This window comes from Danio rerio, chromosome 6, assembly GCF_049306965.1.
Source record: "Danio rerio strain Tuebingen ecotype United States chromosome 6, GRCz12tu, whole genome shotgun sequence".
NCBI classification, from domain to species: Eukaryota; Metazoa; Chordata; class Actinopteri; order Cypriniformes; family Danionidae; genus Danio; species Danio rerio.
Genome location: NC_133181.1, coordinates 15,940,623 through 15,961,763, shown reverse-complemented (window position 1 = coordinate 15,961,763; position 21,141 = coordinate 15,940,623). Strand labels below are relative to the sequence as shown.

At 35.4% G+C, this 21,141-nt stretch overlaps 1 protein-coding gene and 1 long non-coding RNA gene across 2 annotated transcripts in view; one reads left to right on the top strand and one right to left on the bottom strand.

Moving 5' to 3' along the window:
- Positions 1-8,687, bottom strand: part of mrps9 (mitochondrial ribosomal protein S9) — a 47,055-nt gene extending 38,368 nt beyond the window's left edge. The window contains 2 exon segments of the mRNA NM_001045396.1: positions 882-1,064; positions 8,532-8,687. Of these exon segments, the coding sequence (NP_001038861.1) occupies positions 882-1,064; positions 8,532-8,630 (282 nt within the window). The 5' untranslated portion in view covers positions 8,631-8,687.
- Positions 8,688-8,707: 20 nt separating this feature from the next.
- LOC141386208 (uncharacterized) lies at positions 8,708-17,638 on the top strand. Its single transcript, XR_012407720.1, has 3 exons — positions 8,708-8,771; positions 16,055-16,205; positions 16,307-17,638. It is a non-coding gene; the product is annotated as an uncharacterized lncRNA (long non-coding RNA).
- Positions 17,639-21,141: the final 3,503 nt, after the last annotated feature.

Genomic DNA, 21,141 nt, shown 5'->3' with positions numbered 1-21,141 from the left:
TATAGTTTTCCATATCTGCAATGCCTATATTTTGGCATTTTTTTGCAGTCCACTTAGAATCCAACATGGAAATCAATGTTTTCTTTATTGTCATTGATTGTTTTGAAATTCAAATGGCAATAACATGCCTGTGTTTTTATTTCTGTAATAAATATGGCTGTCAAGCCAGGATCTTGATGGTTTATTGTGGGTATGTCGTTTACATGAAGAAATCTGTGTTACAAGTAAACAAAAATTCTTATAATGAATTATATTTTGAATTTAAATAGTATTTGTCTTGCGTTAACATTAATTTTACACTCGAATAGCCAAAATTACAAGTTTCAGTCTTTTAAATGCGATTAATCGCGATAATTTTTTTTTAGAAGTGCGATTAATTAGTTAATTTTTTTTAATCGATTGACAGCACTAATATATATAGTATGTTGCACTGTTATACAGTTAAACTGTAAAAGTAAAATATCTGTTTTCAGTTTACAGTGTTAGACTTGTGGCTGCATTTGAAATTCTTTTCCAGTTTACAACAGTTAATAACAATACAAAATTATTAAAAATACTCCAGTTCACCGAATGTATTTGTTTATGTTTCATTAAAATAATTGAATACAAAATAACTTTCATAAAATAATTGAATACATTTGTACAATCCAGATGTCAAATCAGTAGTCTTCTTGGTATTAGTATCGGAAACAGAAAAAGGGTATCAGAAGTTCTTATACTCCCACAAATAAATTTAATTAACAAGTCTTACATGACTTATTTTGCCAGCTATACTAAAACACAGCACATGATGAGACATGGACTATAGAATAGAATAGAATAGAATAGAATAGAATAGAATAGAATAGAATAGAATAGAATAGAATAGAATAGAATCTCACATCAACATCCTCCTGTGTAAAGGTTTCTGGATCCTCCCCCATCATGTTTGCCAAGTGGCGTTTGCCAATTTCGAACTCCTCCACCTGTTTGTCGATGAACTCCTGTGTGAATTTCTGTGGTCCTGCAGCTGCAAGGTTCTTCTTCCACAAAGACGACGACACACAAATCTGTCTGACCGGCAGCTACAATTAGGAAAGGCAAGAGCAAATGAGAACAAAGATCAGCTGCTGCTAAAATTATAAGTTTGCCCAATGACAATTTACCGTAAATGTACTTAATTTTTTCCTGCCATCCAAACTTTAGGTCATATTTAGTTTTTATTTATCTGTAGAACATTAAACAAAAAAGATTAGCCAACTGAAAACTGAATGGTCAATTGTTGAATCATTAAAAAGTCAACAGCTACTTGGTTTACAAAACTCAAAAATTGCAACAAAATAATAATAATAATAAAATAATAATTATGTATGCTCTACAACAGGGGTCACCAATCTCATTTCTGGAGGTCCAGTGCCCTGCAGGGTTTAGCTCCAACTTGCCTCAACACACCTGCCTGGGTGTTTCAAGTATACCTAGTAAGACCTTGATTAGCTTGTTCAGGTGTGTTTGATTAGGGTTGGAGCTAAAATCTGCAGGACACCGGAGCTCCAGAAACAAGTTTGGTGATCCCTGTTCTACAAGGTTATTAAAGTTAACGAAAACGCATGGAAAACAAGAAAACTAGAAATGAAAAAACATTTTTGTTAACAGAAATAAAAGTAAAAATGAGAGTTTTTCAAATAAAATGTAAATGTATTTAATACAGACTTTATGCCTTTTAGAGGTAAATATATTTACTTTGTGCTGTCAGGTGACCCGTACGGCACCTTAGAGTTTGTAAACTTGATGCCATTGGCCAGATCAAGTCAGTCCTCCTCCAGTCATCCTCACTGTTGCTCCCGCAACAAAAACAATGACTGGACATGACAACATTAAATACGACCCTAGCAGACACTGAAAAGTATTCATTTATCACATTTGTGTCCAATAATGGGTTTTATTTTTGTATTAGTGATAGCGATTGCGAACTAAACTTTCTTTTTAACCAGATCTTTTAAGTGTACCAGTTGAAATAATTCAGCAAATCGAACTTAATCACTTGAAACGATTCACGTCTCCAGTAATGCTGAGCACTTATCCACAAACAACTTACTTCTTACAAGCCTGATACCCTCTAACTCTAAATAAACCAATATATACTGTTATTCAGTTATTAGAACAGTACACTGAGATCAGATTTGAGAAGCAAAGCACCAATAATACTGCATGTGTGATTCAGCAGATGGTGAAACATTATTTGACAGCCTGATGTGACTGAAGCAAACTTGACTGCAGCGTGAGTAAACCGAGGGCTTAAATCTGACAAAACGCAAGTTTATTTCATAACAGATAGTCATAAATGGAATAAAGATAAGTGAATCATGTTCCAGTTGGGTTAAAAAAACAATAGTAAAAAACTTTTCAGATCATGGTGATGCTTAAACTGACTTTAATCTTAAATAAATTATGATTGCTGACTGCATATCTTTGATATGTTGAGTCCAAACTTGGGAAGATGGTCACATAAACTCTGGTTCACGTTAAAGTGTCCAACAAAAAATTTGCGTGTTTTGGCTGAGTTTTTATTATCTAATATGTATTCTGAAGATTATAAATCTTGCACCTAATAAATATCCTAATTTATAAAGAAAAGAAGAACAAAAAAAAAAAACTAAAACTAATAAAAACTAAAACTAAGCAATTTCAAAATATAAAACTAATGAAAACTAGTAAATCTGCTTCTAAAAACTAATTAAAATTAACTGAATTTAAAAACAAAAAGTAAACTCAATAAATAATAAAACTAATGAAAAATTTAAAACTACTTCAATCTTGATGCTCTAGTCTGGAGCAAACTTACACATTAGCTGACATTGTTTGTTTACAAAGATGAGGGTGGACATGTGCATATAATTCTTATTACATATTAATATTTCTATGCATATTTTGAATAAAACGGTATAAGCCCATTTTTTTGTCTTTTTTTTTTTCAATATAATCTGAAAAATGAAGAAAGGATGGGACAGAGTAGCTCCTCCCTTTAAAAACAGCCAATAGCGTTTAATTTTTCTCAAAGGTCTGCCAGTGAGAGTGGTTGAGCTCCAGTGCATCAAATGGAAAGCAAATGAAAAGAGGCTTAAAAAGGGGGTGGGGCATGTCAGATACAGAGAACATTTGATTGGTCAAGATTTGATGAAAAACTCTTGTATTAGGTGACATGAAATAAAAATCATTGATCTTTTAGGCTGAAGTGACAAACTGCAAGTTTTGAATGATTATATCAGGTCATTGTTTTGGAGAACACTAGCGTATAGATATTCTTAAAACTAACAATCCTAAAAACTTTTTTTTTTTAAGAGACCTTTAGGAGTTACTACTCACACATGCCATTTTACAATTGGAAGCTTGTTTGTATACATTAAAACAATCAAACAAGCCCAGCCCAGATTGATAAAGTAACAAAACGCATTACCTTCTTTAAAAAGCAACTTAGTAACACATTTAGTTCCTTTTGAGAGTAGTAAAAGCAACATTGTAATGCATCGATTTTAAAAGTAACTTTTCTGAATAGATGGCAACAGGGCTATTTGAAGAGGCTTTGGATTAAAGGTAATGATCCTGAAAACAGAGTTCTATTATTAACAAACAAATTGTTTGGCTTCAAGACAAGTATTGTCAGAAGCCTAAGATATTATTATTGTTTTGCAATGTTAATATTGTTCTATATTAGTTTCATTGTTGTTTTTTTCAGTCAAAGTGCCAGAAGTCTGAGGTAAGGTTGGTTTATATTCGCACATTCAAAAAGTATCTTTCATAATAGATTCTTTTCACATTTCTGGGTTTCTCAGTAGCAGAAGTCATCATAGTTGGAAAAATTTAGAGCAATGGGAGAATACAACAAATAATTTTTTTACAATTTTATTTTCTCAAATAACTAAAAAAAAAAAACCCACAAAGAGGATACAAAGACTTTCAAAAAAGGAAAAAAATTGCATAAGACTAATGGCGACCGTTAGAGAAGAGAACTGTCCTGTTTACTGTCCTGTCCCAAAGGCGCTGCATTGGAAACCCTTGGAACAAGCGATAATTCGTTTTTTTTTTTTTTTTTTTTTTTTTTTTTTGTAATTTGAAGCAAAAATGATATAATACATACATAAATGCAGTATATATAAATGTTCATACAGTTTTTTAAAAATCAAAATATTAAAAACTTTCAAGGATTTAAGATTATGATGACCGTAAAATGCGTCATAACAGGCTTGTAAAAAAAAAGGGTCCATAATATATAATTTTGGGAAAAATATTTACAAATTCTAAACAGGGAAATAAGCAGCCAATGACAAAAAAAGTATGCTAAACAGTGCTCATGTTGTTTTGAATACTGATTTCTTAAATAGTCTTAAATACTTAAATGCAATATCAGACCGAATATTCAAAGTAGCGTGATAAACAATCTAGGGACCGTTAAAATAAATTAATGTGCGAATATAAAACCAACTTTACATCAATAGAAACACTGTACAAATTATCTAATCAATTAGGCCTGATAGCATAGGTTTTTGGGTCCTTACAACTTAAACTGAGTTAATCATGTTCTAACTTAATTTTATAAGTTATGCAAGCTGTTTTAAGTCACTTTAACATAATTGTACAATATAATTATCTTATAATAAGTGTACAATGGACTCATAAGGTTAATTTGATTCAGCTTAAAAATTTAAGGCAGTGCAATCGCCAATTTTGCTTTTTTGAACTGCAAAAACCAACTTGAAATATATTTAAAAGTTTTACTGATGAAAACTTTTGCATTGCCTCTTTTCGAACACAGCTATAAAAAGCCATAGAGTTCAGATTAAAGCATCTAAAACCATACTTAAAGTCTAAATTTAAGACATCTATAATCAATTTAGAAAGTAATGTATATAAATTGACTTACTTAAAATGATATTCATATTGTATATCATATATTATTTAAGTTTTCTAAATGAACCCTCATATTTAATTGAGGTAAAGTTGGTTTTATATTAACATTCCTTCAGTGACAACTTGTGACACAGTGCCTATATTGTTTTTTGTTTGTTTGTTTGTTTGTTTGTTTTTTATTAACAGAACATACAAGGACAATAACAACATTATATTGACATCAAAACAAATACAATATAAAAAGAAAATAAAAAAATTACAATCATTCAAAGACAAAATTTAAGGCTTTAAAATAATTAACCGTTCTTTTTGCTATGCTATTTATTGTTTCTTTATATCGTACATCAGGCATGTCCAAACTACGGCCCGCGGGCCATGTGCGGCCCGCAATCAGTTTTGTAGCGGCCCGCAAGTCTTTTTATAAATACCAATAGAATCTGGCCCGCTACACAAAAAAATGAACGTAATTCAATAAATAACCACCGGGTGTCGCTATTACACGCATTCAATTAAGCAGCAGTTCTTGTTATGATCTATCTATCTATCTATCTATCTATCTATCTATCTATCTATCTATCTATCTATCTATCTATCTATCTATCTATCTATCTATCTATCTATCTATCTATCTATCTATCTATCTATCTATCTATCTATCTATCTATCTATCTATCTATCTATCTATCTATCTATCTATCTATCTATTAAATTTATGATTTATTTCTTCTTTTTTAAATATTTCCCAAAATGATGTTTAAAAGAGCAAGGAAATTTTCACAGTATGTCTGATAATATTTTTTCTTCTGGAGGAAGACTTGTTTGTTTTATTTCGGCTAGAATAAAAGCAGTTTTTAATTTTTTATGAATCATTTTAATGCCAAAATTATTAGCCCCTTAAGTCTTGAGTCTTGAAACTTACAGAAATTTACCGTAAAATAACGTACATTAAATTACAGAAATTTTCTTAAATATAAATTTCTGTAAATCAACCTGTTATTTTACAGTACATTTCTGTAATTTAACCGGCACCCCAGCTGTCGGAAGTAAACCATAAAATTAAAGATTTTTTTACAGTGTATAATGTTGGATCACAAGATAATGTGTCTGGATTAATATGTTATTTTATGTTAAGTTAAAGATATTTTCAACACATAAATATACCAAGTAAAACTTACTGATGGTGAAATGAACATTTCTGAACCAGTGATCCGTTTTACTCAATTGTATCAGAGAAAGGTTCGTTACTCGAACAAACCATTGTTGCCTAATTAACTTGCCTAATTACCTTAATTTGACTAGTTAACTTAACTAACCCTGTTAAGTGTTTAAAAGTCACTTTAAGCTGTATAGAAGTGTCTTGAAAAATATCTAGTCAAATATTATTTACTGTCATTATGGCAAAGATAAAATAAATCAGTATCTAGAAATGAGTTACTAAAACTATTATGTTTAGAAATGTGTGGAAAAAAATTAGTTCTGTCCGTTAAACAGAAATTGGGGAAAAAATAAACAGGGGGCTAATAATTTAGGGGGGCTAACAATTCTGACTTCAACTGTATATATATATATATATATATATATATATATATATATATATATATATATATATATATATATATATATGTGTATATATATATATATATATATATATATATATATGTATATATATATATATATATATATATATATATATATATATATATATATATATATATATATATATATATATATATATATATATACATATATACATACACACACACACACACACATTTATATATGCGTGTCTGTGTGATGTATGTAAAATTTGGCCCGCGACAACGTTTTTTTTTTTGCATCTGGCCCTCGGCCCAAAAAGTTTGGACACCCCTGTCGTACATAAAGGTAAACCTGTTTCTATTTTAAAGTGAGTAAACTTTGTTTTTTTTCACTACCTATTTACATTTATGAAAAGAAATTTCCATACATAATGAGAAAATTACCAATATACCAAATTTTGTCGATAATTTGACTGTATTCCCATAAAAAACTAAAACATCTTTTTCTTTGAATTCCAAAGCAATATTCAAACTATGTTTAACAAAAAAGAAAAGATCACACAAAAACAATTGTGTATAAATACAATTATCAAATAAATAAACAATACTCTCTTCTTTAAATCGTTACAGAAAGCAAATTTTAAATCAACATCTTTACAAAATTTTGCAATTACCTGTTTTACAGGATACAGACGATGAACGATTTTAAATGATACCTCTCTCATTTATTTGTTATACAAAAACGTCTAGAAATCTTAAAAGTCTCGTTCCAGTTGACATCTTGAAATTGTGATCTCCAATAACCAATAGCTGAAGGAACACAGACAATCCAGCAAATCAATCTAAGACAATTATTATTACATTTTTTTTCTTTTATATGTATACTTTGCAATTTAAGACTAAAATTTACATTTGTATTTTGAACTACAATATATCATTTTCTAATAATTTCTTAAGCTCTGAGGGAATACCATTAATTACCATCATATACTCTTTGACAGGCATATAAAGGAAACACTTTTTTTTTTTAGAAATTCTAAATAGGTAAGCACATGACCCTTATTACTATTTAAAAGTTGTGAAACCAGTGAAATATTATTTCTAAACCAAGAGATTTAATTTGGTAATATATGTATTATTCCAAATTAAGCATTTGTGAGGGGAAAAATTGTTTTGTATATAATCATCTATGATAACAATGCCTGTCTGTGAAAATTAGAAAGTTTTATGGGAAGCTTACTAATATTAAAGTTGTAATTAAGAAAAAAATCAATGCCACCATACTTTTTCAAAAATAATATTAGGAATGTAATACCATAGTTTATTTTTTGAGCGAAAATAATTTTGTATCCTCTTGATTTTAAAAATAGTGTTAGATATTTCAAAGTCAAGTACGTTCAGCCCAACTTGATTAAATGGATTACAAAGTGTTTTTTTCAGATTTTGATAACAAAACTCTTTTATTCAGAGATAGATCTCTCATTAGCCAAATGTTGAATTTCTTTTGCACTTAGTTAACTAATGGGGTATAATTTAGTGTTATTCTTTCTTTTTGGTCCTTGCATATCTTAATTCCACTCCCTATATTGTTTACCATGTTACATTGAGTATTCGGTCAGTCAGAAACAGCATGCAAGTATGACTTCAAAATAACATTAGCACTATTTAATTCACTGAACATTGTTATAACGTTACTTTGATCGTCTTTGGCTGCAAATAGGACTTAACTATTTTGAATTTGCAAATAAAACCTTTGTGAAAATATAATATTAAGAAAATTCTGGATGTGCGAATATCAAAAAACCAACTTTACCTTAATATTGATGATATATTGGCTAGCTTGGAGAATACTGCATAGCATACTGTACTAAACCAACAAACGCATAAATTATAAATAGTTTTGTTTATTACTACAACAAGCGTGTACTGTAAATGAATGACATTTCTCTCCATCTTGTCAATTTACCCGTTTGTACCGAGTACATAAGCATTCTACTGTCACAATTCAACCACAAGGACACAACACTCTCTGCAGCATCACTTTCAATGACGAGATTAACTGGTACTTAAACTGCTCTTAAACAAAGGAACAAAAAGAACGCATTTCACCTGTGAAGCTGTCCTTGATCGTGACAAACAGAAATTCTTCCCGCAGCTCCCATACTTCCATAAAATCAACCTCACACATCGGCTACCGGAGGCTGCCATGTTTGCTCGGCGACTTGTGCTTAGGCAGGAAGTAGTGAAAACGTCACATCCTGGAATCAAGGGACGTCGTTCATCATTGTCAAAAAATCATTGGTAGTACAGAGTTCTTTGTGAGTATCATATACGTCTCCACAAGTGCACGTAAGTTACATAACATAACATAACATAACATAACATAACATAACATAACATATTTCTGTGTGAATATTCATTTCTTTATTTTCTTTTCAGCTTAGTCTCTTTATTAATCTGGGGTTGCCACAGCGAAATGAACCGCCAACTTATCCAGCAAATGTTTTCCACAGCGGATGCCCTTCCAGCCACAACCCATCACTGGGAAACACTCATACACTCTCATTATCATTAATTAATTAATTTTCTTTTCAGCTCAGTCTGTTTATTAAGCAAAGGTCAACACAGAGGAATGAACCACCAACTTATGTAACATATGTTTTCCACAGCGGATGCCCTTCGAGCCACAACCCATCACTGGGAAACACCCATACACACTCATTCTGTGAATATATTATATATTGGGATTTATTCATTGAACTGTATTCAGGGCAGTTGTGTTCTCAAGGGTGAAAATTTACAGCTGTTACTATTGTTTTTCTTCAGTGAAACCCTTCAGGATACTGATATTAGGCTACCTTATACCTTAAATAAAAGTAAAATTTGTGTTTTAAATATATTTTGTCCAATCAGGGACTAATTTAATTGACAAAAAAGATTTTGAAGTATTCTGTAATGTTGCAACAGTATTTTATTCAATATGCTAGGGCTGCACAATATATCATTTCAACATCTACAATGCAATGTGATCATTTGCAATCACAAGCATATGCAATGTTGAGTCTGGATTATAATTGATCATTTTGCTGTGTTTTTTGAGGACTGTGACTGTGTGAGGGTTTTAAAAGCAGTCATACGTTAGAAATTGTACCGTTTGTTACTTTGAAAAACTAATAGCAATTGGCTCTTTGCACAGCTAGAGTTTTATAGCCTACGATAAACGGTGAAAAGCTTATTGTGACTTTTTTAATTTCACAAGGTTGTTTTTACAGCATTGATGTTGTAATGTAATTATAAAACATTCAGTTAAATAGAATTAAGTACTCATTTAGTTGTTCAAGCGTACAAACGAGATGAAAGACCGTTGTAACCACTAGCGCCGTCAGCAGCAACCGGCTAGAGCATAAATTCCATTAAAAATACTGGGGTAAAAATAAACTATCATATTTTAAAGACAAGGCGAGGGGAAATGGAATTTAATGCAGTGCTTCTTGTCCAACCCGAGACCCACATATCGTATATCTAACAGGCAGATCGCTGATTTTGAAAGAAATTGGGAGCTAAACAAGACAACTTTGTAATGGTAACAAATAACCCCTTTGAGCTGCCTGGCTTAAGGATCTCACAACAGTATAAACTTAGCAGGATGTATGGATTTCAAAGAAAACCAGATCTTGTCAGTGCATTGTTGCCATTTTATTTAATTATTTTATTTAATCTCTGAATTTAAATGACAAGAAAACTTAATATTTCCTTTAGCTCAGTCCCTATATTAATCAGAGATTACCACAGCGGAAAGAACCGCCAACTTATCTACATACATACATGATATATACTGTATATACATACAGTATGTTTTACACAGCGGATGGCCTTCCAGCTGCAACCCACAATGGCAAATTTAGATCTTTCAGTTCTCCTATAGCGCATGTCTTTGGATTGTCGGGGAAAACGGAGCACTTGGAGGAAACCTATGCAAACACGGGGCCAACTCCACACAGAAATGCCAATTGGCCCATACCTTCTTGCTGTGAGGTGACAATGCTAACCACTGAGCCACGGTGTTGCCCTGAAAACCTAATATATTTAATGTTAATATTAATATAATAAAAACATAATTCTCATCTTCGGTATGAAGGCATCATGATTAAAACAGTTCTATATATATATATATATATATATATACAGTCTAAATGATTTAAAAAAATTTCAATGTTTATTTTGCTAGTCCAAAATATATTGTTATTATTTAGGTGATAAATTAATATCTTCAAGTGCATTGAAAAAAAAAAGTTTGTTTTCGGTAGTCAAAGTCGATTAAAGTCTAACCTCTTGCTTCCAAGTTTGGTAGGGCTTCTCTCTGTTGACAGTTCAATGGATTCAATATTCTTAACTATGCCCCTTTTAGTATTAGTTGGCTTAACGGGAACGAATGCCCTTCCCCCCTACTCAATATTCCATTTCAGCTGGAAGTACATCAACACACTTAAATAAAACATCCAGTTTACACAGGTGAGTGGGCTTGACAAACCACCTGTAGCAACACTCTTCGCACTTCTCTCCAAAAAAAACAAACAAAAACAAATCTCTCCCTTACTCTAGCACTTAATTCTCGGAGCACTAACAGTTCCTTCTTACTGTATAATTAGCACTTCCTGTGTGTACTGCCTCTTCGTGATGATTTGCTGAATGTCTTCTCAATTGTATGTTTTTGGACAAAAGTGTCAGCCAAATGACTAAATATAAATATACACAGACTTTAAGAAAACTAATTTAAAACACTTTATTAGGTACACCATACTAGTACCTGTTTGGACCCCCTTTGCCTTCAGAACTGCCTTAATCCTTCATGGCATAGATTCAACAAGATACTGGAAATATTCCTCAGAGATTTTGGTCCATATTGACATGATAGTATCACACAGTTGCTGCAGATTTGTCGACTTCACATCCATTATGCGAATCTCTCGTTCCACAACATCCCAAAGGTGCTCTATTGGATTGAGAACTGGTGACTGTGGAGGTCATTTGAGTACAGTGAACTCATTGTCATGTTTAAGAAACCAGTCTTGATTCACACTTTATAACATGACGCATTATCCTGCTGAATGTGGCCATCGTAAGTTGGGTACACGGTGGTCATAAAGGGATGGACATGGTCAGCAACAATAGGTTGGCTGTGGTGTTGACACAATGCTCAATTGGTACTAATGGGCCCAAAGTGTGCCAAGAAAATATCCCCCTCACCATTACACCACCAGCACCAGCCTGAACCGTTGATACAAGGCAGGATGGATCCATGCTTTCATGTAGTTGACACCAAATTCTGACCCTACCATGCGAATGTTGCAGGGGAAATTGAGACTCATCAGATTAGGCAACATTTTTCCAATCTTCTATTGTCCAATTTTGGTGAGCCTGTGTGAATTGTGGCCTGTTCTTAGCTGACTAGAGTGACACCAGGTGTGGTCTTCTGCTGCTGTAGCCCACCCACCTCACTGGACTTTTTTTTTCTGACCATCCATTTTCAAACGCTAGACATGGTTGTGCATGAATTTCCCAGTAGATCAGCCGTTTCTGAAATATTCAGACCAGCCCATCTGGCGCCAACAACCATGCCACGTTTAAAGTCACTTAAATCACCTTTCTTCCCCATTCTGATGCTCGGTTTAAACTGCAGCAGATCGTCTTGACCATGTTTACATACCTAAATGCATTGAGTTGCTGCCATGTGATTGGCTGATTAGAAATTTGCATTAATGTGCAGTTAGACAGATGTACCTAATAAAGTGGCCGCTAAGTATATGTTCTTTAAGAATGCATATGCACAGGTTAAAAAAAGTCAGCCACATATTCCGCCAATTACAAATCCTCTCCCAATTTTAAACAATTAAATCTCTACCAGAGGTGCACTCACAATCTCATTGACAATGGTCTATAGTTGGATGTGGTGTGAGAGCACCTTTAATGACCTACAAATAATCAATTTCCTTCATATTATTCTATGTATGAATGAGTTGGAAGGGACAGAGCCACAGGCCAGCATTCATTCTAGGGGTTGTATATGTACGCGTGCACTGTTCCTAATAGATGCCAGGTCTTCACTCAAGATAGAGCTGGAGTGAGCGTTTGCAAACATTAATCAAAGTGAAGGGGCGCACGCTTCTGGTTTGTGCCAGTCAATGCTCTGGCGAGCTAATGTGGCGCAATGATGAACAACGTTTGCGCTCAGGTTTAGCCACAAGCATTCGCAAAGAAAAATAGACTCGACCCCTGGTCTCCAATTCACCATGGGGGTTAGTGAGCTTCACATTAATCACATGCTAGCTCTGGCCTAACTCAGCTAACTCACGGCTAACACGCCTGCTGGAGCTGTTTCTGAAAGCCACCCTCGCAAATATGAAAAATGTCAAATGTCACATAGGTGTACAGCAGGAAAGTGCAGAATTCTATTATACTAAATTTTTAGTTTTGAACTGTAAACACTTTTAACATTCTCTGTTCAGACTGGCCTTTACACTTCCTGGTCACATTTCAAATAATTAACGTGATGTGTCAACATGTTCGTTCGGTTAAATTATTTTTCACATTAAGCAGCTATCTTGCAGTCAGCAACACATTTTAAACAACAGCACTTGTGCCATTATGAAAACAAAATACAAAGATAATAATGTAAAACAGTAAAAGGGCTACAATAATATATATGTAATATGTATGTAAATAATACATGATGATATGTAAAAATTTTTTTTGATAAATTACTCTTTTTTTTTTCATCTAAAGTTAACCAAAAGCTCTAAAAGTAAAAAAAAAAGTGAAAATTACTGAAAAAATATAATTTTTACATTAAATAGTTAAACCAATATTAAAAATAAATTAATGATGTATTAATAATTAAATCAAAGTAGTAAATTGTGATATATATATATATATATATATATATATATATATATATATATATATATATATATATAATTTACTATTTTTGATATTATATTAAATATAATATTATATTTTATATAATATATATTATATTAGATATTATATGATTATATCAAAATAGTAAATTATGATATTATATATTTATATATTTGTTAACACAAATTTCTAATCAGCCAATCACATGGCAGCAACTCAAAGCATTTAGGCATGTAGACAAGATAGTCTGGCATCGATGATGGTGCCAGACCGGCTTGTCTGATTTTTTCAGAAACTGGTCTGATGAGTCTCAATTTCTGCTGCGACATTTGGATGGTAGGGTCAGAATTTGCCATCAACAACATAAAAGCATGGATCCATCATGCCTTGTATCAACGCTTCAGGCTGGTGGTGGTGGTGTAATGGTGATGGGGATTTTTCCTTGGCACATTATGGGCCCATTAGTACTATTTAAGCATTATATATATATATATATATATATATATATATATATATATATATATATATATATATATATATATATATATATATATATATCAATGCCACAACCTACCTGAGTATTGTTGCTGACCATGTCCATTCCTTTATGACCACAGTTGACCTATCATCTAATGCTACTTCTAGCAGGATAATGCGTCATGTCATAAAGCGCGAATCATCTCAGACTGGATTCTTGAACATGACAATGAGTTCAATGTACTCAAATGGCCTCTACAATCTCCAGTTCTCAATCCAGTAGAGCACCTTTGGGATGTGGTGGAACGGGAGATTCACATCATAGATGTGAAGCCGACAAACCCACAGCAGCTGTGATGCTATCATGTCAATATGGACCAAAATCTCTGAGGAATATTTCCAGTATCTTTTTTGTATCTATGCCATGAAGGATTAAAGCAATTCTTAAGACAAAATGGGGCAAAACCCAGTACTAGTAAGGTGTACCTAATAAAGTTGTCAGTTATTATATTATGACAAGAAATCTACTGTGTTTTTTTTACTTATTTAATGTTTTAAGTAAAGTGAAATCAGGGTTTAATTCAGTATTGTACTATTCTAAAAACAAAAGTATATACAAATATTTAATATGCTTAATATACTTAATATGCTAATTTGACTTATTTCCATACTACATTAAATGATTCTTTCACAACATATTGTACTTAATGTTTTCTAGAACACCTAAAAGCAGAAAATGTATTTAAAAAACAAAAACATCTCATTCATTCAGTCATTCATTCATTCATTCATTTTCTTCTCGGCTTAGTCCCTTTATTAATCAGGGGTCGCCACAGCCCAATAAACCACCAACAAAAACAACTTTGCTGGCTAAATTATGTAACTGAATTTAAAATATTTAGACATGGATTATTATTATACAATTATTATTATGGCAAAGTTGCTGTCAATTTATCTTTTCTTTTTTTTTTTTTTTTTTACAGAAATATGTAAAAACGTTATTATTGTGCTTGGCTGTACAGCATGAAATCATGACTTCACATCTCTCTCCCGACAATGGTTTTGTTGTCTTTTTAAAAGTTTAATAAATGTCCTGCTCCTTTTCTGGAATTTTGCAAAGTGGCTGTAGTCCAGAAAGTTCCTTGAAAGGCAAAAGAGCAATGTGGTTTTACATAACAAAAAAAGAAACGGCAAATTCCACAGGCTGAAACTTGGAAATGGTGCCTTTTTGAGAAATACAGATTTACACTCCAGAAAAAAAAAATGGGTTAGTAGTGGCAGAGCACGAGAGGGCAGGAGGAAGGGGAAAAAATCAGAAAGAGAGAGATGGGCCTGTATTCTTTAAGCTTTAGTGGTAAGATGCAGGCTTATTCCAGTCATAATTTCCATCATGCTTCTCCTAATATCCTTACTGGCTCATGATGGGATAAGCACATCTCACAGCGTGTGTCGTTTTCACCTTAAAGCTTTCACACTGCTTACAGCGTCCATTGTGGCTGACACAATCAGCCATAGGGGCAGTCTGCTTAAAACTGCTTTTCCTCTGGTATTTTGCACGCTGTATCTCTCATTCCATTCACGAGGGATTTATGTGAAAACATCTTAGTGGTTACAAACAGCACATGCTTTCTGTTAAGACTTGGTCTAATGATTTTGTTTACTTGGGGCCAGTGCCAAAGCAAATGGCAACTGTCCAGATATTTTTTTAAAATAGGCTTTATTTCAAAAAAGGAAATATTGTGACGACAAACACTACAAATATGTTCTTGCCTGTTCGCATAATGCGATGCAAAGTGGCTATTTCAATAGCAGTGAATATAGCAAGGCTATTATTTAGCCGTCTACATAAAAGTTACTCTTTCACCCATACTCATAACCTGTTTTCTTATGAAGGAGCAAGCTTAAGCCACTATTTAGCAAGACACAACACAAGCCGACATTACAATAATGAATCAAATATGAATAGTTTTCCGATGTGGGGAGCACCATTGATCGATACTAAGGCACAACAGCTGGAGGGGAGTGAGGGTGGAGAAAAAAGTCAAAGAAAAACAACAGATTTCGCTTTTCCCCCTTGAACACACACTTGCGTTGGGGTGCAAATGTGTGAGTGTTTATGTGTGTGTGCCTTTGTCATGGGTGCCAGTGCTCCTTTCATGCCCTGGGGCCATGGAACCCACCCCATGCCCCTACCCTGCATGAACTAGCACCTGCACTGATTGGCTGCTTATCTGTAGGAAGAAAAAAGAGGTAGAGAGGCAGTGATTGGAAAAGGCAGCCGGAGGATACGAGTGGGCCCAAATGGTGTCCTCTCCTCTGAGAGACAGGCAGAAACCAGCCGAGCCGTAATCCACACAGAACACGCACGGCCCAGGGACGCAGATGAAGGTACTACACACACACACACACAATCAACTAAGCCTAAATAATAAGTATGCAGAAGTCAAAGCAAGCTCAACCCTGGTCTTTTATTTACATTGTTTTTCCAGAACAGGCTTATTTAGGAAATGGACTTTTAATGAAACAGTCCTTCAAGCGAGGCCTTCCCAATGCAGAATCCTCCAGTATTGTTAGAACGTAAAACTCCCAAGGCATCCGTGGAGAATGCTTATCCAGATTTCATATCTGCCCTCCGACAGCCACGGAAATCATCCGGCTGATTATCAAAGAGCCGCGCGTGGAGTGGCCTTTAATTGATAGCAAAAGCTCTGTAATAAATAGAGACGTTTTGCTGAGGAGCGGAGAGAAGCTGAACTGCCAGTGATTACCTGCTGGAATCAGGCCTCATCAATATCAGCCTAATTACAAAGCACTTCTGGCAGTGCGTGAAACAAATCGACCGCCGCAGCAGATTGGGCCGTGGCCACGGACGTCCACAGATATTAGGGCTTTTAGCGATGGGCCTGTGGGGGGCTACCTGAGTATTGCTCCCCACACACTGCTGATAAGGAAGAATGGGCCGATTTAGATCAGTGAAGTGCTTTGCCTCTGCCAGCTTTGCTAATGCCTCCTTTGCAGGCTTATGTGGTCATGTGGCTACAGTAAGAACCCGTGCTGTATTTTTGTTGGGGTATTCCTATCTCATCCATCTCATGTCATACACCTCAGTTCATTGACACTATATTTGTTACGAGGCCAGTAATGAAAGATCAGAAGACGGATCTGTCAGCTTTGTGTGTAGGCCCTATCCCGTGTGAGACTCTCTTACTCTCAGATGGAACCACTTTGTGGGTCCATTCAACCCCCCCAACACATACACCAGTGGAGCGGCTGTATTGGGTTTCCAGCCTGAGACGAGTTGAAGGGTTCCTTCCCTGCTTCCCATGGATGAAAAGACCAGTGTCTTTCCCCCCCTCCCTCATCTTTTTTTCCCCAGGTAAGTGTCTGAGGTGGGGTCCCGGTGGCGACTGCAGGAAGGAAGCCATTACTGCGCAGTGCAGGGAAAGGGGCCGTGGGATGCAGCTGCCCGTCACTGGGGAGGAAGAGGTTCAAGACCCTAGACAGGACGGGAGTAATACGACCCTGCAGAGTAGCTGAGACTGACCTTAGAAAAACTTCCTACCGCTTCATCTCATGAACATTTCCTGCTAATGGACTTGCCCTGCAAGGGGCTCCCCCCTCATTCTGCTACCTTTAACTACGTTCCCAGCATAATATCCTTCTTTGAACCAACATATTAATTTTGGGAGTTGTTCATACAGGCATTGCACTTTTAATCGCTAGTGTGCAGCCGCACACAATTATAAACACTTTCAACAACAAAGTTGATCCTAGCGATGATATTGGTAAAAAGTCTTGTCGAGAAATGACTCTACCAATCAGACATAAAGAGTTGCTATAAATGAGACGGGGATAATAAGGACCGGGAGTCTTGAGACATCTTCCTCTGCTGATGAGAGGACACCGGCTCTCTGGCTACCGCTGGGCTCCCCAACATCTGCACAGGCAATTTAAACCCACTGTAGACTGCAAAGGTTAAACCACTAAAATCTAATATTTGCCTGGAGGGGGTCATGGCACTGCAATTACTAGGTACAATCGGCAGAGCTAATCAGCTCGCCTGGCTTGCAGGGGGCCGGGGTGGGCGAACGGGCCCATGATCAGAGTCTCTGTCCTCTCGCTGTTCTGTTTACTTATTAAACTCCATCTTGTGTTCAAGGAGCCGCGCGGCTGCCCTCAGCCCTCTGCACAGGGGGCAAATTTAGCTCCCAACACTCTCAGATATCGCCACACTTCACAAGAATTCACGTTAATCAGTAGTTTTGTTCTTTGGTCTGTGAGAGAAAAGGGATAAATCTGGCAGTTATTAACATGTATAATGCTCTCCACACAAGACAATCTACTGATGATGTAAACCTGACCTGAAAAACTTGCAGAGATGTTTTTGTTTCGGGATTGTGGAGTAGTCGCTGTATATGTTCTTGAATACAGTCATATCTTCTTTGCAAAAGCAAATATAGGATTAGAGCATAATGCATTATGATTGTCTAGTGTACACCCCTTTTGAACGAGGCTTGGGGAACAATTACTGGTAATTAAATATGTGCCTGTACAGAAAAAAAAAGATAATTATGTCCTTTGTGTATTACACCAATTAATTACTATTATTTCTAGGAGTAAAGCCTTTAATGACTTGAGAATCTGCTAATACAATGCGCTTGCAAGTGCACTACATATGTCTAACCAAGTTTCGTCTTTCTTTGTGTGATTCGGGCAGGTCACCTTTGATGTTTTAAGGTTAATCACTGCCATATCAAAACCTCGGTGAGTGAGTTTACACTGCCCGTCTGCCCAACAGTGAGTGGATTAGTTGAATCTCTCCTCTCTGTGGGCTGGTGAATGAGTGACCAGGCGTTAACTCTCCCACACCTGCAGTTGTCCTAATGAGGGCTGCCGTGGAGCACCTTTGAGCCTTTTATCCTCATCTCCCCTTCTCAAAAGAGTTACAGAAGCCATTCGGGACATGCGCAACCTTCTTCCCCAGCAAGACTGTTTTGCCTTGAAATTGAAGCAGTCAGTTTAAATGCTTTGTTTTATTAACCATGTAGAAAACCCATTGAGCACATGCACACAACCAAACTTTCCCTCATTCTCTCACACTTACTGTTGTTATCTTGCAAAGACTTTCCAGTGCTGCATTACTGATCTCTGTTTAAGCAAAAGAGCTGTTGCATCCATTCACAGTTATCTATTTATTGGCTTCAGGCACTAAAACCTAACCTGGGATATGTGGGCCCAATTATTAGTAATCTATTAAACCCTGAAACCTATAAATGGTTACACTGCAACTCTCTGAGCTAAAGACAGCTCAGATGCTCCATGCTCTAAATCCCTACCTGGTTAATGAGACATTGAACCCAACAGACCCTCTTCCAGCGCCTCTGTCCCCTTTCCAGGGCCCCCGGGGATACTGTAATTCCATCTTCTTTCTTGTCCTAGAGCCACAAATACATTGCTCAATCAATGGATGTATAGAGGAAACCACATGTCTATCCAAAGCAAAAGGATGATCTCTGGTGCTTACATACGTGTGTTTTGGGACAGTGGGTGTCATGCGGGTTGCTGCCCCTCCTGGACTAAGCACTATTGACAAATCTATCAAGGAGGTGATGCATCAGCTCCCTACAAGCCCGCTCCAAGGAGCCAAAGCTCTGACATGCTGTCACCTTGGTAACTGCTACCGAAGTGAATAGCCTGCTGGGATAGCTGACCTCGGTTGGCGGACCGCCACAACGCAAAGGCAGGCGTGTGGCTAGAGATGTCACCAGACCCCTGAGGACCATCGATCCCCCCCAACATCTCCACCACCATCCATCCTGATCCAGGATAAATTATTCCTCTCAAACAAGAGCGTGGCAACTTAACATTTGTGATCAGACGGCATGTGGAAGCCATGGATTCGAGTGATTAATTAAACTCCAGTTATCCTCAGTCGGGGTGGGGGTTGCAAAGCTCCGCAAAACAAATACAAAGACACGTTGTTGATTTTAGAAGCGTTAAAACTGCAGTAAAACCACAACATTTACTGTAGGTCTTATATTATTATTAATATTACTGAACTATTCTATGTGTATGTTTACTAATTTGATAGTGATGTATAGGTTTAAATAGGTTTGAATTTCAGGTACCCCAAGTTACAGTGTCAGCCAAACTTGTTTATTTTTATTTTTTTGAAAGCAAATAATAGAAGTGAAAGGGTGACATGATGGCGTAGCGGGTAGTGCTGTCATCTCACAGCAAGAAGGTCACTGATTCGAGCCCCAGGGTTAGTTGGCATTTCTGTGTGGAGTTTGCATGTTCCTCCCGTGGGTTTCCTCCGGGTGCTCTGGTTTCCCCCACAGTCCAAAGACATGCGCTGTAGGTGTATTTAATTAGCAAAATTGGCCGAATGTATGTGTGGGTATGATTGCAAGAGTGTATGGGTGTTTCCCAGTGCTGGATTGTGGCTGGAAGGGCATACGCTGCTTAAAAGACAAGCTGGTTAAGTTGGCGGGTCATTCCGCTGTGGCGACCCCTGATTAATAAAGGGAGTAAGCTGTACCAATTGACCTGAATTCACCCCTATAAAATTTCTGATACATTTTAGCATGGTGTATTATGTTGTATACTAATTCAGATTTGCTTGCTGACGTATTATTTTAGTAACTGAGAGTTAGTTGCACAATTTGTCAGTAATAACAATTTAGAATAAATTATATATATTTTTCTCCCCAGTACTGATGCGGCTAGAAGGTATAGTTGGCGGTTCATTCCACTAAAGTGACCCTTGATAAATTAGAGACTAAACCGAAAAAAAATAAAATAAAGATTATTAAAAAAATATGAAAATAATTGCTTGCTAAAATTTGTGTTTCTTTTAATTATTATAGTAATGTTATTTAGTTTATGAATGTTTTAACATACATTTTAATATGAAGGTGTATAATGTACATCTACACTCTTTCAGTTACACCACCAGTTTAAATGAAACAAAGATTTATCCAGGTGATATTAACTTTCCTGATAATGTTTGTTTTCCAATTAAATTTGCAAAAACACTGCCAAACATGGATTATGCATGTTTATAGTTTTAAATTATTATTTTTATTTTTTATTTTTGCTTTTTAACTTTTTTTTTTTATTTGCCTTTCAAAAACATAATTTAGGACAAACTCAACTCCAATGTAATATTTTACAAACTGACTTATAAATGTCCAATAAAGACTATACATGTTAAATTAAAATCAAAATTTGCCTAGACAATAGGATCATTTCATGTCTTATCATTAATGTAATTTCTCCTCCGTTTCTAGTGAAATACAGCTTACCTGTATTTACCGGTCCA